Source organism: Micromesistius poutassou, assembly GCF_964030765.1.
Source record: "Micromesistius poutassou genome assembly, chromosome: 23".
NCBI lineage: Eukaryota > Metazoa > Chordata > Actinopteri > Gadiformes > Gadidae > Micromesistius > Micromesistius poutassou.
The window spans coordinates 8,317,437-8,341,677 of record NC_140293.1 but is presented as its reverse complement, the minus strand read 5'-3'; the positions used below and the strand labels follow the sequence as shown (position 1 = coordinate 8,341,677).

General features: G+C 42.8%; 2 protein-coding genes across 3 annotated transcripts; one reads left to right on the top strand and one right to left on the bottom strand.

Moving 5' to 3' along the window:
* Nucleotides 1-2,870: 2,870 nt before the first annotated feature.
* On the bottom strand, nucleotides 2,871-18,850 carry actr3 (actin related protein 3). The gene is made up of 12 exons (XM_084487595.1): nucleotides 18,704-18,850; nucleotides 16,170-16,225; nucleotides 15,654-15,778; nucleotides 14,906-15,016; nucleotides 13,829-13,924; nucleotides 13,455-13,562; nucleotides 11,147-11,290; nucleotides 10,237-10,410; nucleotides 9,782-9,874; nucleotides 8,941-9,066; nucleotides 7,771-7,854; nucleotides 2,871-4,022 (listed from the first exon to the last, which is right to left on the bottom strand). The coding sequence occupies exons 1-12, from the start codon at nucleotides 18,745-18,747 to the stop codon at nucleotides 3,927-3,929; spliced, it is 1,257 nt and encodes a 418-aa protein (XP_084343721.1). The 5' UTR covers nucleotides 18,748-18,850; the 3' UTR covers nucleotides 2,871-3,926.
* Nucleotides 18,851-20,060: 1,210 nt separating this feature from the next.
* On the top strand, nucleotides 20,061-22,450 carry LOC311368827 (uncharacterized protein). 2 transcript variants are annotated; one of them, XM_084487597.1, is made up of 4 exons: nucleotides 20,061-20,197; nucleotides 20,334-20,570; nucleotides 21,562-21,924; nucleotides 22,040-22,450. In XM_084487597.1, exons 2-4 carry the CDS (start codon nucleotides 20,337-20,339, stop codon nucleotides 22,322-22,324), a joined length of 882 nt encoding a protein of 293 aa, XP_084343723.1. In that variant the 5' UTR covers nucleotides 20,061-20,197; nucleotides 20,334-20,336; the 3' UTR covers nucleotides 22,325-22,450. The 2 variants fall into 2 exon arrangements, with proteins under 2 accessions (XP_084343723.1, XP_084343722.1); XM_084487596.1 differs by having other exon boundaries at nucleotides 22,037-22,450.
* Nucleotides 22,451-24,241: the final 1,791 nt, after the last annotated feature.

Genomic DNA, 24,241 nt, shown 5'->3' with positions numbered 1-24,241 from the left:
CAACAATCACCTAAGGTACACCTACCTACACATACCTTAAAACCTGAAGGACCATATTATTTCTTTGATTCCATTTCTGTTACTCTAAACTATTTAGAAACTATCCCTCAGCCCACTTTACCTTTAGATCGGTACGGGGTGGCTAATATAGAAATGTGTGTTTTTTTTGTGTGTGTGATTCATTATATATATTCAATATGATAATTCACTGTATGAAATAGAATGACCTATTTACCAAGTGGTCTGCCCACCACTAGATGGCCTCATGGTGTTTGACAGAAGATGGAGACTGGACCACATCATGTACCATTCCTCTAAATCATTCTAGAGTTGGACCACATTGCACCACCACATGAAGGTACAACCAATACTCCTGCAGATGCTTTATGAATCAGAGGTCCTTCTGCAAGACGCACATGTAGCCTTACTGTATGCAAGAGGAGGCTGGTCGTCAGGGCAACAGGACGTCAGGCTGGCTCACTGCAGCCAAGGATGGTGCAGCAGGCTCTCCAGGGCCGGTCGGCCCAGAGCTCGCTTTGTAAGACTCAAATAGTCCTTCTGGAGAGGAGGCGACCAGTGGACACAGGGACCCCCCCCCCCCCCACGTCTTCAAGGGCTGGACACAGCATGTCGCCTCCTTCTCTCCTCATCCCCGCAGCACATTGACCCTCATCCCCGCAGCACACACTACTGACTTTAGCGTTACACATTGATGTGAGCATAGTTTGTGATTATTCTGAATAAATGGTTTCAGGTCATATGGGATCTACTTTCTGGGATCCATTTGAGCCGATGTTGTTATTATTAAACCCCCAGTCCTTTTGTGGTGACAAATATTTATGGAAAATAACTAATTAATTAATTAATAATAATGTGGTGAGCAGCCTGGGAATGAACAGACGAAGCGCAGGATATAAGAGTCTGAATTTACATCATGTCAACATACCACACACACACACACACACCAGAAAAACACACTCACATGAAACACAGCACACACACATGAAACACAGCACACACACACACACACACACACACACACACACACACACACACACCTGAAACACACACTCACATGAAACACAGCACACACATACACACACACACACACACACACCTGAAATACACCACACACACACACCTGAAACACACACACACACACACCTGAAACACACCACACCACACACACACACACACACACACACACACACACACACCTGAAACACACACTCACATGAAACACAATACACACACATACATACCGGAAACACACCACACATACTCACATGGAACACACACTCACATGAAACAAAGCACACACACACACACACACTGTGGCAACCCGCTCCCCACCAGGGGGAACCGTGGGCTAGTGGTGGACGGGGTGTACCACCGCCATCCACTAGCCGGCGGCAGTGAGCACCTCTTCACTCAACGCAATCAGCCTGATGGAGAACACCTGGCCGGAGGGTGGAAACGACCGGGCGGACATCTTAAAAGCCGACCGGGAACTCAGCCCAGGCAGAAGCAGAGACGACAACCCAGCAGAAGGCCAACGACACATCCAACTCAGGTCTCACGGAGGCCATAGTATAGTTGATGTATTACCTGTTATCTCTCATACCTGTGAATAAACGCAGAATATGGCTGTATTGGAAACCTCTGCGTGGTACTTGCTGTGAGATCTCTAGACTCTTGTGGACTGGGTTACCACAACACACACACACTCACATGAAACACACCACACACACACACACACACCTGGAACACACACACACACTCACATGAAACAAACCACACACACACACACACACACACTCCTGGAACACACCACACCACACACATGAAATAAACCACACTCTCACATGAAACACACTCACATCAAACACACGCCTGCTTCAGTGCCGCTGACCCTCCCAGGATCCGTTGCTGCACTTGGCGACCTCAGACATCGGATTGACTTATATCTAACAAAACTGAACTATGAAATGATATATTATATTTCATTCGCGAAAGTGATGACCGTTGCTGCTGGTTGTGTGGTTTGAATTGTTGATTTGTATCATATTGAAGTGTGTAGTATCATTTGTTATCGTTAGCACATAGAGCTGCAACCCGACCCCGGATAAGCGGTTTTGAAGATAATGAGGATAAACATTCTAGCCCCCCATAGCTCCCGCAATCAGAACTCTTTGGCACCGTTACTGTTTAAATGTTGTTCTGTGTAGCACGAAAAAGTCTAACAATAGTGCTCTGGGACACGATTCAATCGATTCATTTTCGTCAGCATGAGCACGAATTCGCTTGATACTGGGTTGACTTTATTTGACCCCTCTTTATACTGGATAATATATACAATATATATATATAATATATACATGGAGGCATGCAGTGGAGTGCTTCTTATCGTCTCTTGATTGTCTAGACTGGTGACTAGGGGATTTGGCACCCAGCTGAAAGATACTGGGTTCAATAATACTCATCTGCGGCGTACTTGTTTCCAAGACTTTTTCAGCAATTACGTTAAGTTTGACTATTTAATATTTTGAGTTGGTACAACATCTGCCTGAGGCATTTAAAGGTATTTTACATCAGAATGAATCATGGGATATTTTATTAGCAATACTCCTAGAGAGTAGAAGTAATGTCAAATCCTAAATAAGGGTAAATATACCGTATCCTAGGCTAATCACTTTGTTTTGCCACATCTTCCATGAGAAACACTGGCCGTTTCAAAGACAAAAATGTAATCTCATAATCACAAATAATTTCACAATTAATTACTAAACAATGACTTAAACAATATTACTACCATTGACATTCTTATGCTAGCACAGGATCTTTAAAAACCAAAGGAGACGTTAACAAGATGTAGAAACAAATGTAAGCCTTTATTGGAATGTTGCAAGGCCTTAAATACACAAATCCCATTTTTTTTTCAATAATTTGGTGTTTAATAGTAAAAAAAAAAAAAAAAAGATCTAGGCTGGTCCAACAACACTGGTCCAACAGTCACTGCGTTTCCTTTTCACATCACGATAACGGAGGTCTCTGTCTCTGTTCTTTCACTGCGCTCTAATGCTAATACTCTAAGCAGTTGTGAAGTAAGAAGAAGAATTTTAAGTAAAGATCAGCAATGGTGCATTCTGGGAATTATAGGAGAAACTATCAATCACAATGTTTCCAATACTGGTGTATCAAGGTAGCATTGTGGTTTAAAACAGTCACTTGCTGATACCTGTATGAATCACTGTATGCCCTTGCTTTCCCATTGAGTTTTTACATATAAAAAAAAACTTTACAAAGTTCTTGTAACTCATACAAAGCTTTGTATTAAATATAAACAAGCTATTTTAATGATATGCGGAGAGAAGTGCATTTGAAGCAGAGGAAGAAAAAAAGAAAGAAAAGAAAATGTTCCTAATTAGTTAAGAGTGCCATGATGGTGCGAGTCGCTGGACGTACCAGATAATCCTCAACCATAAATAATATGTTCCAGCGTCATGGTGTTACCATTTAAGCTGTTCTGACCCTCTCTCCAAACCACATCATCCTCATGGTCACTCCCAACTCTCTGTGACGGAACACACTTTATCCCTCATTTTTTTAAAAACTAAAAACATTTCACAATACATATTTTTCATATCCAGCTGTGTTTGGCTGTGGTATAGTTTCATTTTCCTTTTGATAATCTGGATTGGCCCCTTTCAATAATTTTTTTTACATCCAGAACAGAACAAGCAATAAAAACAAAAGAATAATAATACAAAATGCGCAAACACACCGCCCTCCCTGACCTCTCAAGCCTGTCTGTCACACCATGACCCAAGCCGCCCAATCCAATCCCTTCCTTAGCCGCCCTAGCCCCGCCCACAGCCCCGCCCACTCCCCCCAGCCCAATGATCGCTGAGTCTCTTGAGGTGCAGTTAGGACATGACTCCGAACACGGGGTTGTGGCGACAGATACTTGGTCCGATCTCCTCGTAGTCCTTCTTGGTATGGCAGACCTGGTAGAACTCAGGCTATAGGGAGAGAGCGGGAGAGAAAGGGAGAGAGGGAGAGAGAGAGGGGGGGGAGAGAGAGAGAGGCATAGAGAAGGAGAGCAATGGATGAGTGGCTAGGCTTCGCCTCCAACGTTAACTTCCTGTAGAACAGACTTGTTTTTTGGTTTGTGACACCGTGTCAGTCTGGGCTGGTATTGGGTTAAAAACACAGACGACATTGACAAGCACAGTTGGGACATCCCTACTTTTAATTTCGACAAATTCTTGATGATTTCACCAATGGTCACGGACCAGTACACATCTGTCCATTCCTCATTTCGGTCCTGGCCTAATATTTTGTTTTGCTTGACAATACATGCCTTTAGCCTTTAGTGCAGATGGACTGCTTGTTTCTATGGGGTCAGAATAGTCTCATTAATAATGAATGCACAGAGAAGGATTCACAAATTTACAAAACTATTTTGTGATTTATATATAAATTACTCTCTTCTCACAAATACATTTCAATGCACACACAAATGGATATCGGCATGTATAAATGTAAAATAAATCCATAAACAAAAATAAGTTTCACAAACACATTTCTGATCCACACACAAATGTGTCTTGTTTTAAATAAATGTAATATAAATCCATAAATATATTAATAAAAAAAATATTAGCAATTTTCATCAAAAATGTATTTGAATGTTGTTACATTTATATACAAACTGTTAAACTTGAATTTACATCATTTGTGAACTTGTGGCCTCATGTACAAAGACTTGCGTGGATTTCTGACTAAAACTTTGCGGACGCCAAAATCTGGAAAGCTGCTGCGCACAAATAAATCTGGATGTATCAATCCTTGCGTAAGCACGATTTCACGCAGATTCTCTTTGTACATCCCAATTAATGTGAAATTGAGCGCACATGCACAAGCCCGTCTCTCCACCCAGTCTCCTCCCTCATTTAATATGCTAATTCGTATAAATAGGCCTGCAGTAGTGCGCTCGTTAGGAGAAAGGAGAACATGGAGAAAGGAAGAAAAAATAACTTTAGTGAATGCGAGGTGGAGGTGCTGATTTCGGAGGTAGAGGCCAGAAATAAGATCTTGTTTGGCTCTCTTTCCTCCGGAATCAGCACCAAAAGCAAAAAACTGGTGTGGGAAAACGTTGCCAAGTCGGTCAATGAGGTTGGGGCGGAAAGCCGAACTGTGGCTGACATTAAAAAAAAGTGGTCGGACATCAAGGTGGACGAAAAAGAAAGGTCTCTGCCCACCGGAGAAGCGTGGGTCAGAGCGCAGCGGGGCGGAGTCTGGGAGCTCGCCCTATTTGAGCAAAGGGTGGCAGCTGTGATTTGGGATTGGCTCTTTTTTGACAAAAAAAATCATAATAGTCGCGGAACACCCGTTAATTTTGAATGCGACCATCTTCTAACAAGGCCAACCCTGCCTTTGTCAACCTATCGATTATTGCCACATTTTGCGCATGCTTTTATATTCTCATTTATTTGGATGCATGCTGACGATAGGTTGTATCCATACACCCAATGTGTCAATAATATGTACATAATTCGAAATTGGCCGACTGGTTCATTGATGGATTGATTTTAACTAACAATGGCTTGTGCTTACTCCACTCAACATCACATAATAATATTGCAGTCAAGAATTTCACAACAAATGTGTGAAGAGAGATCATATGTCATGCGTGGTCCGGAAAATATGTAACGTTTAATAAACAAGCCATCACTGAAAATAATATTGCTGGGGCTTCCTTTTAATTCCAATATTGACAATTTAGTTTTATGGGTCTGTTTAAGTTTAGCCTAACAACAGTGTCACATTATGCATCTCGACAACAATAACGCATGATTGAAGTGCATTTAAGATCACGCATTCCGACGTTCAAATCCACTTTTAACTCGCCTCATATTGCAATATTACTTCATGACTCGTGATCACGTAGGCTTAATGTTGTTGCGCTGCATTGCCTCTATGTGCCGCCAACTGACAAAATGCAGCAGAAATGTGCGTAAGCCAGGCATTTAGTTTGCGTGGAGAACCGCACTTTCTCACGTCAAGTCAGTCTTTGTACATCCGAACGTTTGCGTGAGAGGTTGCTTACGCAGCTTTTTTGTGCATAAGCAAGCTTTGTACATGAGGCCCCAGTTCACACACAAATGCAAACAAGTTCACAAATGAAAAGCGTCTTGTAAATTCAAGTTTAACAGTTTGTATATAAATGTAACAACATTCAAATACATTTTTGATGAAAATTGCAAATATTTTTTTTATTCATATATTTATGGATTCCATTTATTTAAAACAAGACACATTTGTGTGTGGATCAGAAATGTGTTTGTGAAACTTATTTTTGTTTATGGATTTATTTTACATTTATACATGCCGATATCCATTTGTGTGTGCATTGAAATGTATTTGTGAGAAGAGAGTAATTTATATATAAATCACAAAATACATTTATGAATCCTTCTCTGTGCATTCATTATTAATGAGACTGTTCTGACCCCATATGTTTCTTCCGATCAATGTTGTAGTGTTGTAGAAGATAAATGATGCCGTGGCAATGACACATCTGACGCTTCCAGACCATAGACCCTTCTTACAGAGGCTCGCCGTAACACCAACACAGGGCTCGCCCATAGAACTAATAATGGCTCTGAACTTTGATGTATCTGGGAGTGTACTAGACTAAAGGCTCGGACATTGTTCACCAGTACATGGAACGTATACACAGTGCAGAAGAACATTCTTCTCCATCCGTGTGTGTCATTTCCCAGATGTCTGTGCATATTTGGGAACTGAAGGTAGAAGGCTAATTCTGTCTATTTCGTCTGAATATCCCAGTGATCAAATACTAAAATGAAAAACGAAAAATATTATTTGAATATTCCATGCAGTGTTTCCCTATAATGTACAGGCCTGGCAGACGTACCAACACCTAAAACAATAAATAAAAATGAATGCGATGAATAATAAGACAGGGTTCTCTTTATCTTATCTCCACAGTGTAGTGAATGGCTGTTGGCAGATGAGGGTGTTTCTGATAAGTGGCTGTGTTTTGGAGACGTTAGTTTCTCTGTACAATAACTAAAATCTGCCAGCAACCTTGCATAGAAAGTTTACAGATGATGATGCTATGATGGTAGTTTACCACTATGATGATCAATACATAAAACAGATAATTATAGGGCTATGATGGTAGTTTACCACTATAGAAGCAGTAAGAACACTGTTGAGAAACATAATAAGGCTGTTAGCTCCGCCATGTCTGACCATGAAAACGATACAGGATTGTGATTGGTTCAATGGCTATATTCGCTGGCGAATATCGAAAATCGACCTTGGTGCAAATAAAATTAATGGTTCCTTTTCGCAAAACAGAAATCGCGCAAATGACAGCAGACTAAAGTAGAGTAAAGAGTAAACTAGAGTAAAAACATTGATTCTGCAGCAGTGGTCTGAAACATTACAGGCAGTATGCACTATGAAAAGACTTTTTTTTCTTTCATTTTCTCTCCACCAAATATTTAAATATTAATTTAAAAACCTAACGAATATTCAAAGCTTGAAATTATGTATTCGGGCCAGCCAACCTTTTAAAGCAAATGTAATTTACAAATATGCGCAGTACACATTAATTATACGATTCATACAGGAAGGTGTAGAACATATTCACACACAGAGTCCCGAGGACAAAGCCTCACACCAAGCAAGATATGAAGCATAACTTCATACGAAGCATACGTAAGAGAAACTCACCGTTGATGCTAACATTGATCCACCGAACCACACAGCGTATCTCTGCATATGATGAGTGATGACCTGGACATCGATTGGTTTGGGCTGTGGAACACAGAACAGGAAGAGTGAGATGAGGTAAGCTTTGGGAGATTGAGCAGCTGCTAGTAAGGTAATCTGTCAATATGAATCCATAAGAAACAAACTACTGCAATCAAATCAATAAGCCAGTATTTACCTGCATTATACATAGAAGAGCTGCACAACTATAGAATATATAATCTTCATTCTAATTAACAATATATATTGAACATAACAGTATGGTAATTGTAATTATTAATATCGGACAAGTGCAGGTCATATAAACAGGATACGAGCATGTCCACTATGCATCATATAAACAGGTCATATAAACAGGGTACGAGCATGTCCAGTCCACTATGTGCAACATCTACTGAAGAAGGAAGGAACCGCTACACACAAACAGGAGACCTCATTGGTGGGTGGGCTGGTGAACAGGTGGACGGCTGCCTCACTCTGCACTACGCTAACGTAGCCTTTACCTTCAGCTTGTGACCAGGTGGACTGTGACCAGGTGTGCACTATGCTAACGTAGCCTTTACCTTCAGCTTGTGACCAGGTGGACTGTGACCAGGTGTGCACTATGCTAACGTAGCCTTTACCTTCAGCTTGTGACCAGGTGGAGCCTCACTCTGCACTATGCTAACATAGCCTTTACCTTCAGCTTGTGACCAGGTGGACTGTGACCAGGTGTGCTCTATGCTAACGTAGCCTTTACCTTCAGCTTGTGCCCAGGTGGAGCCTCACTCTGCACTATGCTAACGTAGCCTTTACCTTCAGCTTGTGACCAGGTGGAGCCTCACTCTGCTCTATGCTAACGTAGCCTTTACCTTCAGCTTGTGCCCAGGTGGAGCCTCACTCTGCACTATGCTAACGTAGCCTTTACCTTCAGCTTGTGCCCAGGTGGAGCCTCACTCTGCACTATGCTAACGTAGCCTTTACCTTCAGCTTGTGACCAGGTGGAGCCTCACTCTGCACTATGCTAACGTAGCCTTTACCTTCAGCTTGTGACCAGGTGGAGCCTCACTCTGCACTATGCTAACGTAGCCTTTACCTTCAGCTTGTGACCAGGTGGAGCCTCACTCTGCACTATGCTAACGTAGCCTTTACCTTCAGCTTGCCACCACTGAGCTCCTCGCTCATCTTGAGGCGCGCGTCCACCGTCCTCTTCAGGTCTCGCTGCATCCGCCGGCCGAAGTCCCGGAACATGGTGGAGCCCCCGGACAGGACGATGTTCTGTAACCACACAAACAGGAAGTTCAACATCGAAGACTTCCTCTTTCAGAGCTACTCTCATGAAACTGTGTGAAAGAAAAAAAAAAAACATTTAAAATGTGTAGGTATCTTTCATTTGTAGTAACTTGTGGTCAAGTTCCATATATTTCATATTTGAATGCACAATGATATGTAGTGAGGTTTATATACATATGTCTACATTGCAAAGGTTTTGATTTTATTGCCGTTACTGTATTTTGTGTTTTTCTTATTCTATTTCTATTCTATATATATTTAATTTCTTGTTTAAGCAATTGTGACAGTGAAGTTATCCCAGGGATTAATCAAAGAGTTGGACTCTGAGTAAACGGCCGTAGAATCAACATAGTGGCCTAGATCTAAAGACACTTTAGACCCAGAGAGTGTTAGTGGGAGGCTTTTTGTTGCAGCTTTATATTTATATTATATTTATGTTTGACTGGGAAGGTTGACTCGGAAATGAACCCAGTTACCCCGGGCAGAGGGTTGTACATATCAATCCCAATACAGCATCACCAGCATTTGTATCCGTCCATCTCAAACACTCCGCTTATCTTCGTCCCATTAATTTATTCATCAAAAGATGAGGCCAAAGAGAGAGGGAAAACTTTCTTGACACCGAACATATGACCCTGTTGCCTTCCACTAGACACAACGTTAGACCCAGGATGAGGAGGTTATAGGAGTGTTGTCTTGCCTTATAGAGAGGGCGTCGCACATCTATGGGGCAGTTCTGGATGACCTCGTCCACCACCTCAGAGATGGGCTGGGTGAAGTCGGGGTTGGCGAACTGGAAGATAGAGCATTCATTGGTTACCACGGTTACCACGCAATAGAGACTGATAGAAACGGACGCAATAGAGATGGATCCTTAAGGCAAACTGAGATTTATATATATATATATTATAGTGAAAAAATCCCATCACTAATTAACCAGAGATGCTCGTTATCAAGTCTCTGGAAGGCTATAGTCCTCTATATTGTTACCAATATTGTATTATTTAATAACCCAATGTGTACCATGACAGCCTGACAAAAAGCTATAGATTTCTTCCAACTGTCCCAATACAAAAAAAATGAAATGAAGAAAGAACATGAAGAAAGGGTGTGTTGTTCCTCAGCGCCCCCTGCTGGCCACACGGGTCCACACACCTCAGGGTGGAAGAAGATCTCGGGCCCCAGGAAGCGCTCGTAGCCCACGTCGATGGTGAACTCCTTCTTGCTGATGGCGTTGATGCCCGTGTACTGCTTGATCCACTTGGAGCCGTCCGTGTCGTACTTGTTGAACTCCTTAACCAGATCTGGGCACACGTAGCTGTAGCGCTCCTGAGGAAGAGAGAAAAGAGTGATTCAATCCTATTTAACGCTTCAATGACAGCTGTTCAGCAGACACTTTTATCAATATACGTTGAATTCAGGAACAAGTCATTAGGGAGCAGGTTAATATAATCATGTATCAGGTGTTTGTCAGGTTAGTATGTACCGTAGGAGTGTTTGATTACTCCTTGTAAGCCCAATGTAGTTATCCGTCGTTTGGATAAAAGAGCTAAATGACTAAATACCAAGATCAAATTGAGACACCAACCAGGTACAGAGCGGGATCACTTCCAGGAAATTAAAAATAATTCAGAATTAAATTTACAGACACATTTCATTGTAGGCCTATATGTACCAGCACTTCTTTGGCCGTACATTATCTTGGCTCTAAATCAACCAGTCCAGAGGTTCATTCCAACACGGCTCATTTGCCTGTCCTGTCTGTGCCCTAATTAACCCAATGAAAAATCATGAAGGGAAAATAAACATAGAGGGAAGCTGTGTGGATATTGCCAGTCAAGTGCACTTCAATGAAAGAGTCAGTGTTTTGTTTTTTGGGTTTGTACAATACGCCACCAGCCACAAATACAAACAGACTTTTAAAATGTGGCTATGTCAGTGTTGTACATCAGTCTGGGTCACTTGACATAAAGCGACCCCGCCCTCCTTAACCAGGGCCCTGCCACCGGGACAGGCCAATTAGGGGGCTGATGGGAAATGTCATTTGTGTGTGTTTGTGACCTACCTTGACAGCTTTGGCGGTCTCCAGTGACTGCTCGGGGGGGATGCCCACCTCCCTCTCCCTCAGGAGCTGCTGGGTGAAGTAGGTGATGTCACGTCCTGCGATGGGAATGTGCTTTATACAGCTGCCAATGACATAGCCCTCCGCCTAGAGGGGGGGAAGGAGATAGAGGTAGCGAGAAATAAAATGAAGCAAATGAGAAATAGGGGGGAGGGGGGGAGTGAGAGAGTGAGAGAATGTCAGGCTGTGTGCAAACCACAGCAATGGCAACAGAAGACAGGTCCCAATGCAAAGGCATGTGTATCTATGGTGAGTCTGGCTGAGTCTATATGTGTGGAGGTCTATAGCAGCTCCCCTCAGTGTTGTTCAGAGTCTATACGTGTGGAGGTCTATAGCAGCTCCCCTCAGGGTTGTGGTGTTCAGAGTCTATACATGTGGAGGTCTATAGCAGCTCCCCTCAGGGTTGGGCCCCTGTGAGTTCAGTGGAAGGGCTCAGGCCTGCTGACTCGGCCAGACCCGGTTTCTAACTTAGTCCAGTGAGGGATTTCCCCCCTCTGTCGCTGATATCACACGCTGTGGTAACAGTGCAGCGTTTAGCGGAGGACATTAACAGCTTCATGTTTTTCAGTTTGGGAATCAAACGTGATTTTTCACACACAAAACATTCAGAGCTGTAGACGCTAATATATGACCTGAACACATACAAAACTAATCAACAAAAGAAAAGAAGAAACTACTATGAACACTTTATCTTGATATAATTATTTTTATAAATGCTTGGTTAAAAAAGCTGATTTTGTGGTGCAAGTTTTTTTTAAAACCTAGACTCTAGCTGAATTACCAAGAGGAAATCATGGCATTAGAAATACCATGACTTAGCATTATCTCTCTCTTTCCTAAAATTCAACTGAGTGCCCTCAAAGCTCCCCACAGATATTTGTTTTACAAGTACCTGAAATGCATGACTAATGCTAACATGGTGTGGAAACAAAGCATGCTGGTAGTATTAGTCACCACAGAAATGATGTTGACGCAACACAGTTGCGTAAGTAATGCTAGTAATGCTAGTTATAAGGAGCAGTAACAGAGTCCAAGTCTGTTACAGAAGAGCTTCAGTGTGGCTTAAAAGTATCTGAAGACACACAGCCTCCACAGTATCAGTATTTATTATATATATATATATATATATATATATATATATATTATATTATTTATTATAAGAGTATTGTTTTAGCCACTAACTTATTAACTTACTAACTACAAGTTAAAACAAGTCAACTCATTACTGGGATGACCTTGGTGACTTTAATTTACTAACTATTATTTTCAGAATTTGTCAATGAACACAAACCCCAGAACAATGACGTGAATGTTCCATCTTTTCCATGATTTTTCAGGGAAAGGGACAGGATGGAGTGACTAGTTAACATTGGCTAACTCACCACTGGGAGGACGAGGGTGACTAGTTAACATTGGCTAACTCACCACTGGGAGGACGAGGGTGACTAGTTAACATTGGCTAACTCACCACTGGGAGGACGAGGGTGACTAGTTAACATTGGCTAACTCACCACTGGGAGGACGAGGGTGACTAGTTAACATTGGCTAACTCACCACTGGGAGGACGAGGGTGACTAGTTAACATTGGCTAACTCACCACTGGGAGGACGTTAACAACTCTAGTTAACAACTCTAGTTATCTAGTCCAAGACAAATTACCCAAAGAACCAATAAAGTCATCTTAATCTTAACCTCACCACTAGAAAACACTGGTTAACTCACCACTGGGATGACGTGGGGGAATGTTGTTAACTAAGCACTAGTTAACACTGGTTAACTTACCACTGGGATGACGCAGCACTAGTTAACTCACCACTGGGATGACTTGGGGGAATGTAGTTAACTAAGAACTAGTTAACACTGGTTAACTCACCACTGGGATGACGTAGCACTAGTTAACTCACCACTGGGATGACGTAGCACTAGTTAACACTGGTTAACTCACCACTGGGATGACTTGGGGGAATGTAGTTAACTAAGCACTAGTTAACACTGGTGAACTCACCACTGGGATGACGTAGCACTAGTTAACACTGGTTAACTCACCACTGGGATGACATAGCACTAGTTAACACTGGTTAACTCACCACTGGGATGACGTAGCACTAGTTAACACTGGTTAACTCACCACTGGGATGACGTAGCACTAGTTAACACTGGTTGAGTCACCACTGGGATGACATAGCACTAGTTAACACTGGTTGAGTCACCACTGGGATGACGTAGCACTAGTTAACACTGGTTAACTCACCACTGGGATGACGTGGGTGACTCCGTCCCCACTGTCGATGACGGTGCCGGTGAGGGTCCTCTCTCCCACCTGCCTGGAGGTCCAGGAGGCGGCCAGGGCCAGCACAGCCTGGGGGGGAGAACTTGACTTTATATATGATGGTTTTACACAGAGGTCCCACTCCATTCTTACTATTTAGTATCTAACATAGATTGAGATGAAGAGGTTATGTGACAGGAGAGGATATGATGAGCATGTGGTATAAGCTCCATCCTGAGTATTTAGACGGCAACTTGAAGATAGAGATGTACTTTATTAATGTCAGATGGGCAGTCATTAATAAAAGTACATCATCACAAACACAGCCTGTACTGTGCTGATGTGTAAACACAGACCTGCACGGCGATGTAGAGGCCGGGCACGTTGAAGGACTCAAACATGATCTCAGCCGTGTACTCTCGGTTCTCCGGTGTGTTCAGTGGAGGTTCAGTCTGTAGCCAACATTTTAAGAAACAAATACGCACACATTCAACAATATTTTCAGGATAGTTTTTACACATTATTTTACACCTTATTACATGTTCTAAATAAAATAAAAGGTGCCAAAACTTGAATGGTTTCCTGAAAGGACAATTCCGGAATTTTGAACATTGAGCCCCTTTCTGGTTTGTCTAGGATGAAATAGAGTGGTTGACACCGACGTTTTGACTGTTGGTCCTGTCTCGGGTATGTGGCTCATTTCGAATCGCCCTGCCTGCTTCAGAATGGCTGGCTACGGGCATTCACAAACCTGTCCTTAAAACAACCCTAAACGTTTGTTTTCAGAAATGTGCAACTAACCGAGTGGTTAGTGGTGTTTGTTGATGTTCCAAAGCAAGTATCGTAGTGAAATACAGTTTCAGTCGTGTTTTATTGTACATTTTGTAAATCCCATTGAAACGGAAACCGGACCGGAACCAGAAACGGAAAGGGGGGCTGTTTACTTTTGGTTGTAGTCTTTTCCCTCGGTTCTAGCCCCACTGTTGATGAACAATACAGTATGAAATAACTCAATTCTTTATATCTATTCCTCAGGAATAGATGACCAATGGGTACTGCCCCCGTTCCATTTGACCAATGGGTACTGCCCCCGTTCCATTTGACCAATGGGTACTGCCCCCGTTCCATTTGACCAATGGGTACTGCCCACGTTCCATTTGACCAATGGGTACTGCCCCCGTTCCATTTGACCAATGGGTTCTGCCCCCGTTCCATTAGCCGTCCTTCTTGAGAAGTGTAAGTGTGTCCTAGTTCTCCATGCTTGCACCATTACTCCAAGCAGCTCATCTTGAGCAGTGTTCGGGCAAACACAAACCCACACCGCAAACCCAAGATTTAAATGTTTTGTCAACATGTGGAGAAATGGAGAAGGACTAATGAACCGCTGAGAAGCAGGAAGTGACGCCCAGCTTCTGGCTCTCCAAAAGACTGACCAGCAGGAAGTAGTGGTCCTCTGGCTCGGCCCTCAGGTACTTGAAGATGACCTGCTCCATGAAGCGCTCCATCAGGTCCCAGTCCTCGACAATACCGTGACGGATGGGCCACTGTGGTAGGGAGGGCAGAGCTTCAGCCAATCAGAGTGCTCACAGTGACACATTCATCAGTTTAAGCTGACATCATCTTCTTTACGTCACTATTCCTTTGCACCAATACTATACCTGAGTGAATAAATTAACCCCATAAACCATAATAATGGCAATCAGCTTGCATACTTCCTTTCACACTGCATATAGATCTACAGACTAGCATACAGTCATGATTTCTTATTAGCAATCTACTATTCTCATTTGTCAACATAACATAACCACTATTTGTGCTTTGTTTAATCTAAAACGATATAATTTTTGCTTTCCCTTAGGGTTAGGACTAGGAGGCGTCACACAATGCGGGCTTGTGAAGCCCTCTGTGACTTTAATTGTGAAAAAGCTCTACATTAAATAGCTTTACAGTGTCTTACAGCAATAAAATCTCTGCTGAAACATCCACAGCAGGCAATAGGGTCGTTAAATCAATAATTAGTTGAATCATTTCTTAGTGATCATTATTTTCTTGAAGAGCTGACATGCACGGTGAGGAGGATGACTGTGGAAAACACACTTCTATAAATAGATCATCACTGCCCATTATCTGTATATATTTAATATTTCTTTATCAGGCTTGCTATGCATTTCTTTAAGATACCTTGGTCGAGTATGTGGGCTTGTCTATGGCCTCGTCTCCAATGAAGAAGTCCAGGTCGTCCACACCCTTCATCATCCTCCGCTGTGCCTGGTCGCCCACTTTGGCTGACTCTTTGATGGCAATACCTGATTAAAGAGAGAGAGACACAATGCGGAAATGGACCTTATCAGCAGATTTCTTCTGAAGGAAACTAATGAAGCCCAACTAGGCACACCTAGCATTCCAACTGCCCACTTGTATTACTCACAAGCAAAACACAACCCCTACCCACACCATGTGTGTTCCTACTGTAACACTCTGTGGATCCATCCTTAAAGGGACACTGGGTATGTTTCATTAGCAAAGTAAGGATTGGATACGCAAGCTATGCTATGTTAAAGGCCTATGGTCAATGGGAATCAAGTGAAAAATGTCTCCCTTTGATAAATGGAACCGATACAAAGCACAGCACCTTGGTTATCTGGGGTTGATTAAACAGAGAGCTGAGATAGCATGAGCTAAGGTTGATACACTCACATGAAGGAACAATGAACTGTGGCTCTGTGTTTCCTGCATAACCCAGCTTAGTGTACCTGCAGGGAGAACAGAGAGAAGACGTTACAATGATATCAGAAAGGAGCATGTGGGAGTAAGGCATGTTAGGGCTCAACATGTTCTGCTGTGGACATGTGATGGTGAACCAACCCAACACCCAATTCAGTACACAAAACACATTATCATGGGATGAAATTTAGGCTACATGTATACAACCAGATAGGAATACAAATCAAAATCATTTGTAGCACATTAATACTGCATTACCATCCTACAATACATATATAATAATACCCTAATAGAGCAGATTTAAGCGAGGACATATTTTCCTGCTGAATTGCCTTCAATGATATTGTTGACATCAATACCCACTGTGTGTTTGAGGGCTGGTTGGGGGCCAAGAGCAGCAGCCCCACGTAACAGAAGACCATCAAAAGACTATTCATGATATACCAGCAAACAGGAGACACTGTTAGCATTTCCCCATAGCATGGACCACTTCTGCGTTTATTAGTCGACCTAAATATAGACTCATGACCTCATCTCTGTCCACTTTTAGTATTATGTATTAGTGATGTTGAGTACTAGTTGGTTTAAAAAGACCTACAGGCAAGATCAATCATGTGCATGAGGTTCATTAGGACAAAAGAAAAAAGGTTTATAGTAAAAGGACTGTGTCCCTTGTTGTACTAGGTTTCGGCTTTTCTGTTATAGATCAGAATGATGGTGGTCTTGCATTAGTCACAGCAAAACAGACAAAACGTGAGCATACCTTTAGCAGTAGCATCAGACACTAGACATAGCCTCTCAGTGCTATATTCCATGTTGTGACCAGCACATGCTAGCCCGATGTTGGAGAGACACGATAGGCCAGCTTCCTGTCGCCATGGGACTGATGGAGGAACTAAACCCTAGAGCCATAATAAGATACTTCCTAGTCACAACAGAAGCTCCTTTCTATTTAGAGCTAGAGAGGTGTTGGGGGGCTAAAATGACATTAGCATTTGATAATTATATTGAAGAAATTACTTTGGAACGCTATTAGCAGGATCAACTGATAACTGATGCTCAAATCTTATTGGCTGAGCGAATTAGCATCCTACAGTGGCCGAGAGAGATTGTTTTGGGATAGAGTGACAAAGATAATAACTTTACCAACGTTTTAAAAGGACTATTATAAAACAGATACATAACATGCATTCATCTGTGTGTTTTGTAACATTTGTCAAATTTAACAAAGGTAATTTGACTTGTGGTTAGTGCAGGAGGCCACTTCATTTCACTACACAGCACTTCTTCAGAGGAACCATCCTGCATTAAGGCAATAATCCCCTTGTGTTGTATGCAAGTGAGCTAGAGAGAGAGAGACGGACAGACACACCACAACACCGCTTCATTCCACAGAGATGTCCCATCATGCTTGGAAAGGACACAAGTCTCAACAAGTCTAACCCACCAGCTTCAACAACCAGGGGGTTGGGGGGGGCATACCTTGACTTCAAGGTATGCAATGCAAGAAGTTGAGGGTCTGTACATGCAAGCAATGCAAAACATTTCTACCCTGCATATATACCAATAACATGTCATGACTACCATGATTATGTTTCTTTAGTCGAAAGAGAAACGGTTAAAATAGGCTTCATCCGTCTACTCCATCATCTATCAAGGTCTTCTAGACTATCTATTTTAAGCTCATTTAGGCTACCTTAAATAGTTTGAATCGATACACATCGCAGATCACCAAACTGTTTTGAGGAAATTGCCACATAAATGCACAATGAGAAAGGAATGCACGACTATGCATTGACCTGTTGGAGAATAAAAAGGACGAGGACACGTCGGAATGCCATTAATACGGCATGTTGAATAACCAGGTCAGTGATGTCCATGGCATCTCTATAATGGAAACCAGTCTGGGCAAATACCCATAATCGATCAATTAGAGAAGTGACTTCAGAAAGCCTCCAGTGATGCCGATATAAGACCATATATGGACTAAAGACCATAAATGAGGAAGTGTGGGCCGTGGAGGAAGTCGCTCTGCGCATGCTCAGAATAACAGGGTTATGCCAGATTTATGAATTGCAAAGCCTAAAAATCATATTTCTCAGGCGCCATTGTACATTAAACGTGTAAAATGTGGCGAGAAAATGGCGAATGACTCGTATTGGGTGTAATACCGTCCATCCGAATGAATGAAACCGGTTATAAATGCCTTGATCGCCATAAAACAAGATTGGGTCTGTTCAGAGAAAGGTCCCATTGTACATCCTCTATGCAATTATCCAGACTGGGGGGAAATAATGTGATATTATGGAGGCAAACGGCCATCAACAGTTAGAATAGATCCACGGCTGTATGTAAAAACACACACCCAGTTATCGGTGACAGTGACAGCCTTAGTAAAGCCATACGATGACACACACACACACACACACAGACACACACAGACACACACACCCCCGGTTCTGTTCCTCATTAAACCCTAAACATTCAACCCTATCTGGAGAGCTTACCCTGTGCCGCAGTCCACCACGCACGCCGGTAGCCGTCCTGCCATGTCTCGGCTGTGATAACTACAGAGGGTGGATGTTTCTGATGGGTAACAGTCGGTGTGTCTGGATCTTGCAAAGCGTCCACAGGCGGAACCCTGAACCCGCAGCTTCTACTTCCGCACTCCGCAGCAGGGAGAGGCAAGATGGCTGACAGGGCAGTCAGCAGTCATACAGATGATTAAATAATATAGCCTACATCCTATCCAACAGTCATACAGATACATGATTAAACAATATAACTACATCATATCCAACAGTCATTCATATACATTATTAATAATACAAGTATATCCTATCCAACAGTCATACAGATACATGATTAAATAATATAACTTTATCCTATCCAACAGTCATACTAATACATTATTAAATAATACAACTATATCCTATCCAACAGTCATGCTAATACATTATTAAATAATGCAAGCATAGTCTAGAAGTCAGATGACAACAGTCAGTTGGTTTTTATTTAAACCGTTTAAATCTAGAGGTAAATAGTTGCGGACACAATTGTCTCTGCTCAGCATAGAAAATAATAAAATAGATTATATAAAATAGAAGTCCAAATAGGAAGACAGCATATAGTAAGGCAATAAACATATACATATGGTCACTTATGTTGATGTTAATTTGAATATTAAAAACAATAAGGAATTAAATTCATATGGGATTAAAGATAAGATCGACAGCTCTACTGTGTTTATGCTGTGCTATGTTTTGCAAAGTTCTGAATTATTTGTATGCAATAAATTCACTTTATCTAAGTCATCCTCCCCTCGTGACCACTTTGTTTAAAGTATTGATATTCCACCTGAACAAACAAAGTAACATATTAATTGCAGACCACCTGCTGCACCAAAAGGCCATCCTGCCTCGTCCGTTTTTTACCACCAGGCCTGAACTTTATTATAGGGGATACCCGGCTGCAGCAGGTCTTCTTAAGGCAACAATTATCATGAAAGCTTTTGGAGACTGATATACAACTGGACGAACAGAGACAAAGATAAAGACGATGCACAATGAAAAGGTGAAAAGAAAAGGAGGATTCTGATTTTGAAGCGTCTGAGTCACCGTGTGGTTTAAACAGGAGTAGTGGCCATGTGGGAGTTAAAGCTAAACAAATTGCAGTCCAAACCATAACAGAGTGTGGATGTCACTTCAAGGGGGTATATTTGTTTAAAGGTTTATTACGGGGTTTGTAAAGGGTTGGATAGTAGTAGCGTTAATCCAGTAGTAAAGGATAGTTCTAGCTGAGTGAATCCAATAGAGGGCGGCAATGCAGCGTGATGATTCAGACCAAACAGAAGAAGAACAGCTAGCTGGCTGATAACATCAACAACACTCTGTTCCCGTCTCTTTAGATTATTATTATTATTATTATTATTATATATGTATCAGGAACGTCGTTGTCACTGGCTGTAATTGACCTTTGTAATTGACCTCGGAGGACCAAAGGTATATTCAGTAGACTCTACTTAAGACACATTATGCAATGAGGCTGTTATACAACTCTGTGATCATCACAATGCAATGTCGATGGTTAAGGAAAGCGTATGCATAACAAATGTATTTGTGTTTCTACATCATTCAGACCATGGGGAGATATCAAGTGAACCCTATTCGAAAGTATTTCACTTTCGAGCCCGCATCCAACAAGTCCCTGTGCCAGATCGTGGGTTGTGAGGCGAGGATCGCCGGGAACCACGGCGGCAACCTGCAGCGGCACATCGAGAAGAAACACCCAGCCGTGTACCGGGAGCTGCTGGGGCAGCCCGGCCTGAAGAGACACACCGCGGGGGGTGGAGGTCACACGGCGCTGCATTCAGTGGTAAGAACCTGTTCATGAACTTAATGTTTGGGAAAGCCAATATGATCGGTTTCGATATCATTTATTTTCTCCTGTAGATAATCAAAGTGCTTCGTACATCGCCATGACCGCCTCCATTTTGGAAGCAAAGGGGCATTGGGATCAGTGTTGCCAAATTGGGCCATATATCTCTGGCCCAATCTGGCAACACAAATACAACTTTTATTGGCCAAGTATGCGCACACATACAAGGAATTTGGTCTCTGCATTTATCCCATCCGTGAATTAGTGAAACACACAGAGCAGCACACACTAACCCGGAGCAGTGAACAGTGAGCTGCTACAGTTACAGCGCTCGGGCAGCAGTGAGGGGTTAGGTGCCTTGCTCAAGGGCAATTCAGCCGTGGATGTGGGCATGGGAGAGCAGTGCTCAACCACTTTTCCCGCCCACATTTTTCCTACTAGGTCGGGGATCGAACCGGCAACCCTTCGGTTTGAAGGCCGAAGCCCTAACCAGTAGGCCACAGCTTCCCCCACTGATTGGGATGTTGGTATGGTTTCTGCTAGTTGTTGGTAATTAATCGTTAAATAATTTGTATCATGCTAGACGTGGCCAAACAAGGTTTTTAATGAATCCAGGTTGGATATACTGAGGACTTTACAGTACCACAACTCTCTGGAGTGTTCTCCACATGGCAGTGGGTTGTAAAATATGGAGTATGTACAACCAAAATTCCCTAGATGATTTTAGATTATAAATATGATTTCTTAAATCTGACCAGATAATTTATTTTTCAGACTAGGTAGACAGTATCCTTAGCTAACAGTCTCTCGAAAGGCAGAAAAAACTTCAGGGACCACCAGGGTTGCAAACACGAATCCAATTGCGAAAAGGAATGACGGACCCACATTGGGTCAGACTAATACTATAATAAGAGTCTATTACACAGTCCTGGCTCAAGAAATATTTGGATATTTCAATCATGCATTTAAAAGAACATATACTTTTCAGGAAGAGGGTGAGGAAGAAGAGGAAGGTGCACCTGAGTATGATTCTGCTGCTTCCACTTCAAACCTCTTCTCACACTACCATCCTCTCACACCGCCGGAGATCACAGAGCAGGCCATCTCTTTCCGCTTGAAAGGCGAGAACGACGAAGACCTCTTATCCAATGACCTTCCCCCACCCCACGCCCTGAGGCACGACATGGTACTGCAGCAGTTCACCGACATCATGCTGGCAGACATGCAGCAGATCCAAGACCCCCTGCTGCTGATGAAGCTCAGACGAGACGTCACCGACCTGGTTTTCAAAGCTGTAGAAGAAGACACCAAGAGAAGTCAGATCGGGAACAGGAAAGAGCTTTATTGCCAGGTGAGTGTTTACACTTGCACAAGGATTGTTTTTTTATTGATATGTTGGTGCAGTGAAGAAAATGTTATGAAAATTTAAAAAAGGAACTCTGCTCCTCGCTCCTCCTTCACAGCAGATGCTCCCTCGCTTCCAGATGTCCAGTGAGCCCTGTAGCAGCGGGGCCGGCCCCAGCTCATATATAAAGAACTCTCGGAAGCAGAGGAGAGCCAGCAAGAGTCGGAGGATGCCAGCTGGGGGAGGAGGAGGAACGGGAGACGAGTGGAGGGCGAGCATGTGCGAGTTAAATAGCGCTGCCACCCTTCAGACACACCCGGTTAAGACAGAGACTGAGCCGCTAGAGGAGATGGAGTTACCGGTATATTTCTCCCCCATCAACTTGGAGGGAACCAACGAAGGTTGATCAGTTAAAATCTGTTTTTTTTAATGGTTTGGAGAGAAAAACCTTTAGAAAACATTTAGGGGTAAATTATTTTTGTAGGGCGCCCTGCCCAATAAATTGTTCCTTCAATGGTTGCTTTGAACTTAATTTGTTTGATTTTTTTCTCATGGATTTCCAATGTGGAAATATATGTGCACAGTTCCTTGATGGTCCACTCAAGTTGGCTAATGGCGCATTTCCACTGCAGGATGCGCTTCTGACCCAGCATGCCTCAGCTCAGTAGTGAGGGTGCGGTATGGACCTGGGCCCCGTTTCCCGAAAGCATCGTTAGCCTAAGTGCGTCGTAAAGTTCATTGTACGATCATCGCAGAGTTTTCAGACCGTTTCCCGAAAGCATCGTTGCGTAACGACGTCGTTAAAACCCTTGTAGCTAACGACGGCTCCAGGGGTACTTGTAGAGCACTAAGAGCATCGTTACTATAGCCTCAGTGGAGTCACCAGCTGGACATTCCGTGGTATTGGTATTTCGCAATACCCCAAAAACAGTGGTTACCGCCGATTTATTACTTGTAGACTACTGTTAGATTTAAAGAGCAAAGACAGAGACATGTTAGAAGTCAACAAAAATATAACTTATTGCAGCAATTTAAAATTCCAAAAATACATGTGCAGTCGAAGTGTAGGCCTACCGATCAAACGCCATGTCACAAGGCAACCCTATCACAAGGCATATAATAAAATCAAATTATTCCATTGCTCGTGTGGGAGGTCGCTTGTGAGCTGCACTTGCTGTCTCCCTCCCATGACAGAAGACATACTGTAGGCTACATGAATCATGCTGAGACCAGCGGGTGTCCGAGAATTTCTGCAGGCGTTTTTTGTTGCGATTGTTTGCCATAAAGCACTGTAGGCGCGTTGGTGAGGCTGTGATGAAGTTCACTATTTATTGGACCGTGTCTAGACAGTTACGAACATCCCTGACCTTAGTGGAGTGCACAATCGCCAAGTTGTTCTGCAGTGAACGTAGACTGCTGCAGGAAACTGCTGCGATGCGTGCCTTTCCCGCTTACATTGCCCGCACCATCATACCCCTGCCCAACAATATGGGCAGGAATCGATCTAGACCAGCAACAGCAATAGCCGTGTCAATGCCTCTGTGTTTGAATGATAATAAATGAATGGAACGTTGCATTTTTAATGTTGACACCAACGTTTCTAGACTACTGAGTGCACGGCGCGCCAATCACTGAATGAATGAATGAAACCTGCGGAATCAGAGAAAGTCTGCCCTCTTTGCGGTGCAAAGCATGTTTCAGAAATCAGCACATTTAGATAAATGCTATAGTTGTCACACAGACACATGCTATTTTTTATTTTTGTAATATGGAATTATTTCAGGGGAGAAAATGCCATGAAACAATGTACGCACGGTGCGTTCGGGATTAGGACTGATATAGCATATGTCGGCCTAGACCAAATCAATTGTGTTTTAATATTTGTAGCATTCATATTAGTCTATTCTTTTCGTAGGCTACTCTGCTGTTGGCCTTGATGGGGAGATATTTTTTTGCTGCCACAAAATATTGTTTAATCCAACAACATTCCTGCGTCTCCCCCTCCTACGGAGCCCATTTCAGCACCGTGTGAGTAGACAGCTACAATCCTACGACGTTGTAAGAGCAGAGCACGCGCGTTCATGTTAAGATGAGTTTCGGGAAACTCTCAAAGATTTTACGAAGCATCAAAAGATCCTTCGTGAGAATGATCGTACGAGCGTGGATCCATCGTTATCGGGAAACTAGGCCCTGGTCCCCACTTGTATTGGAGTGAACGAGGATATCTACTTCTGGGCCCCATGAATTGACGGACCCGTCCACAGCCCGCTAAAAAACTGCAACACAAGGCTTGGCCACTGAGCACAGGTGGATTGCAGAAGTA

Excerpts from the sequence above, each read along its gene's own strand:
- LOC311368827 (XM_084487596.1), top strand. The coding sequence starts at position 20,337 with ATGGGGAGATATCAAGTGAACCCTATTCGAAAGTATTTCACTTTCGAG. Across the intron at positions 20,571-21,561 it reads ACACGGCGCTGCATTCAGTG|GAAGAGGGTGAGGAAGAAGA; the intron begins GTAAGAACCTGT and ends TATACTTTTCAG. Across the intron at positions 21,925-22,036 it reads GGAAAGAGCTTTATTGCCAG|CAGATGCTCCCTCGCTTCCA; the intron begins GTGAGTGTTTAC and ends CCTCCTTCACAG.
- actr3 (XM_084487595.1), bottom strand. The coding sequence starts at position 18,747 with ATGGCAGGACGGCTACCGGCGTGCGTGGTGGACTGCGGCACAGG. Across the intron at positions 16,226-18,703 it reads GTGGTGGACTGCGGCACAGG|GTACACTAAGCTGGGTTATG; the intron begins GTAAGCTCTCCA and ends TTCTCCCTGCAG. Across the intron at positions 7,855-8,940 it reads TCAGTGGTGGCAAGCTGAAG|CCCAAACCAATCGATGTCCA; the intron begins GTAAAGGCTACG and ends TGTGTTCCACAG.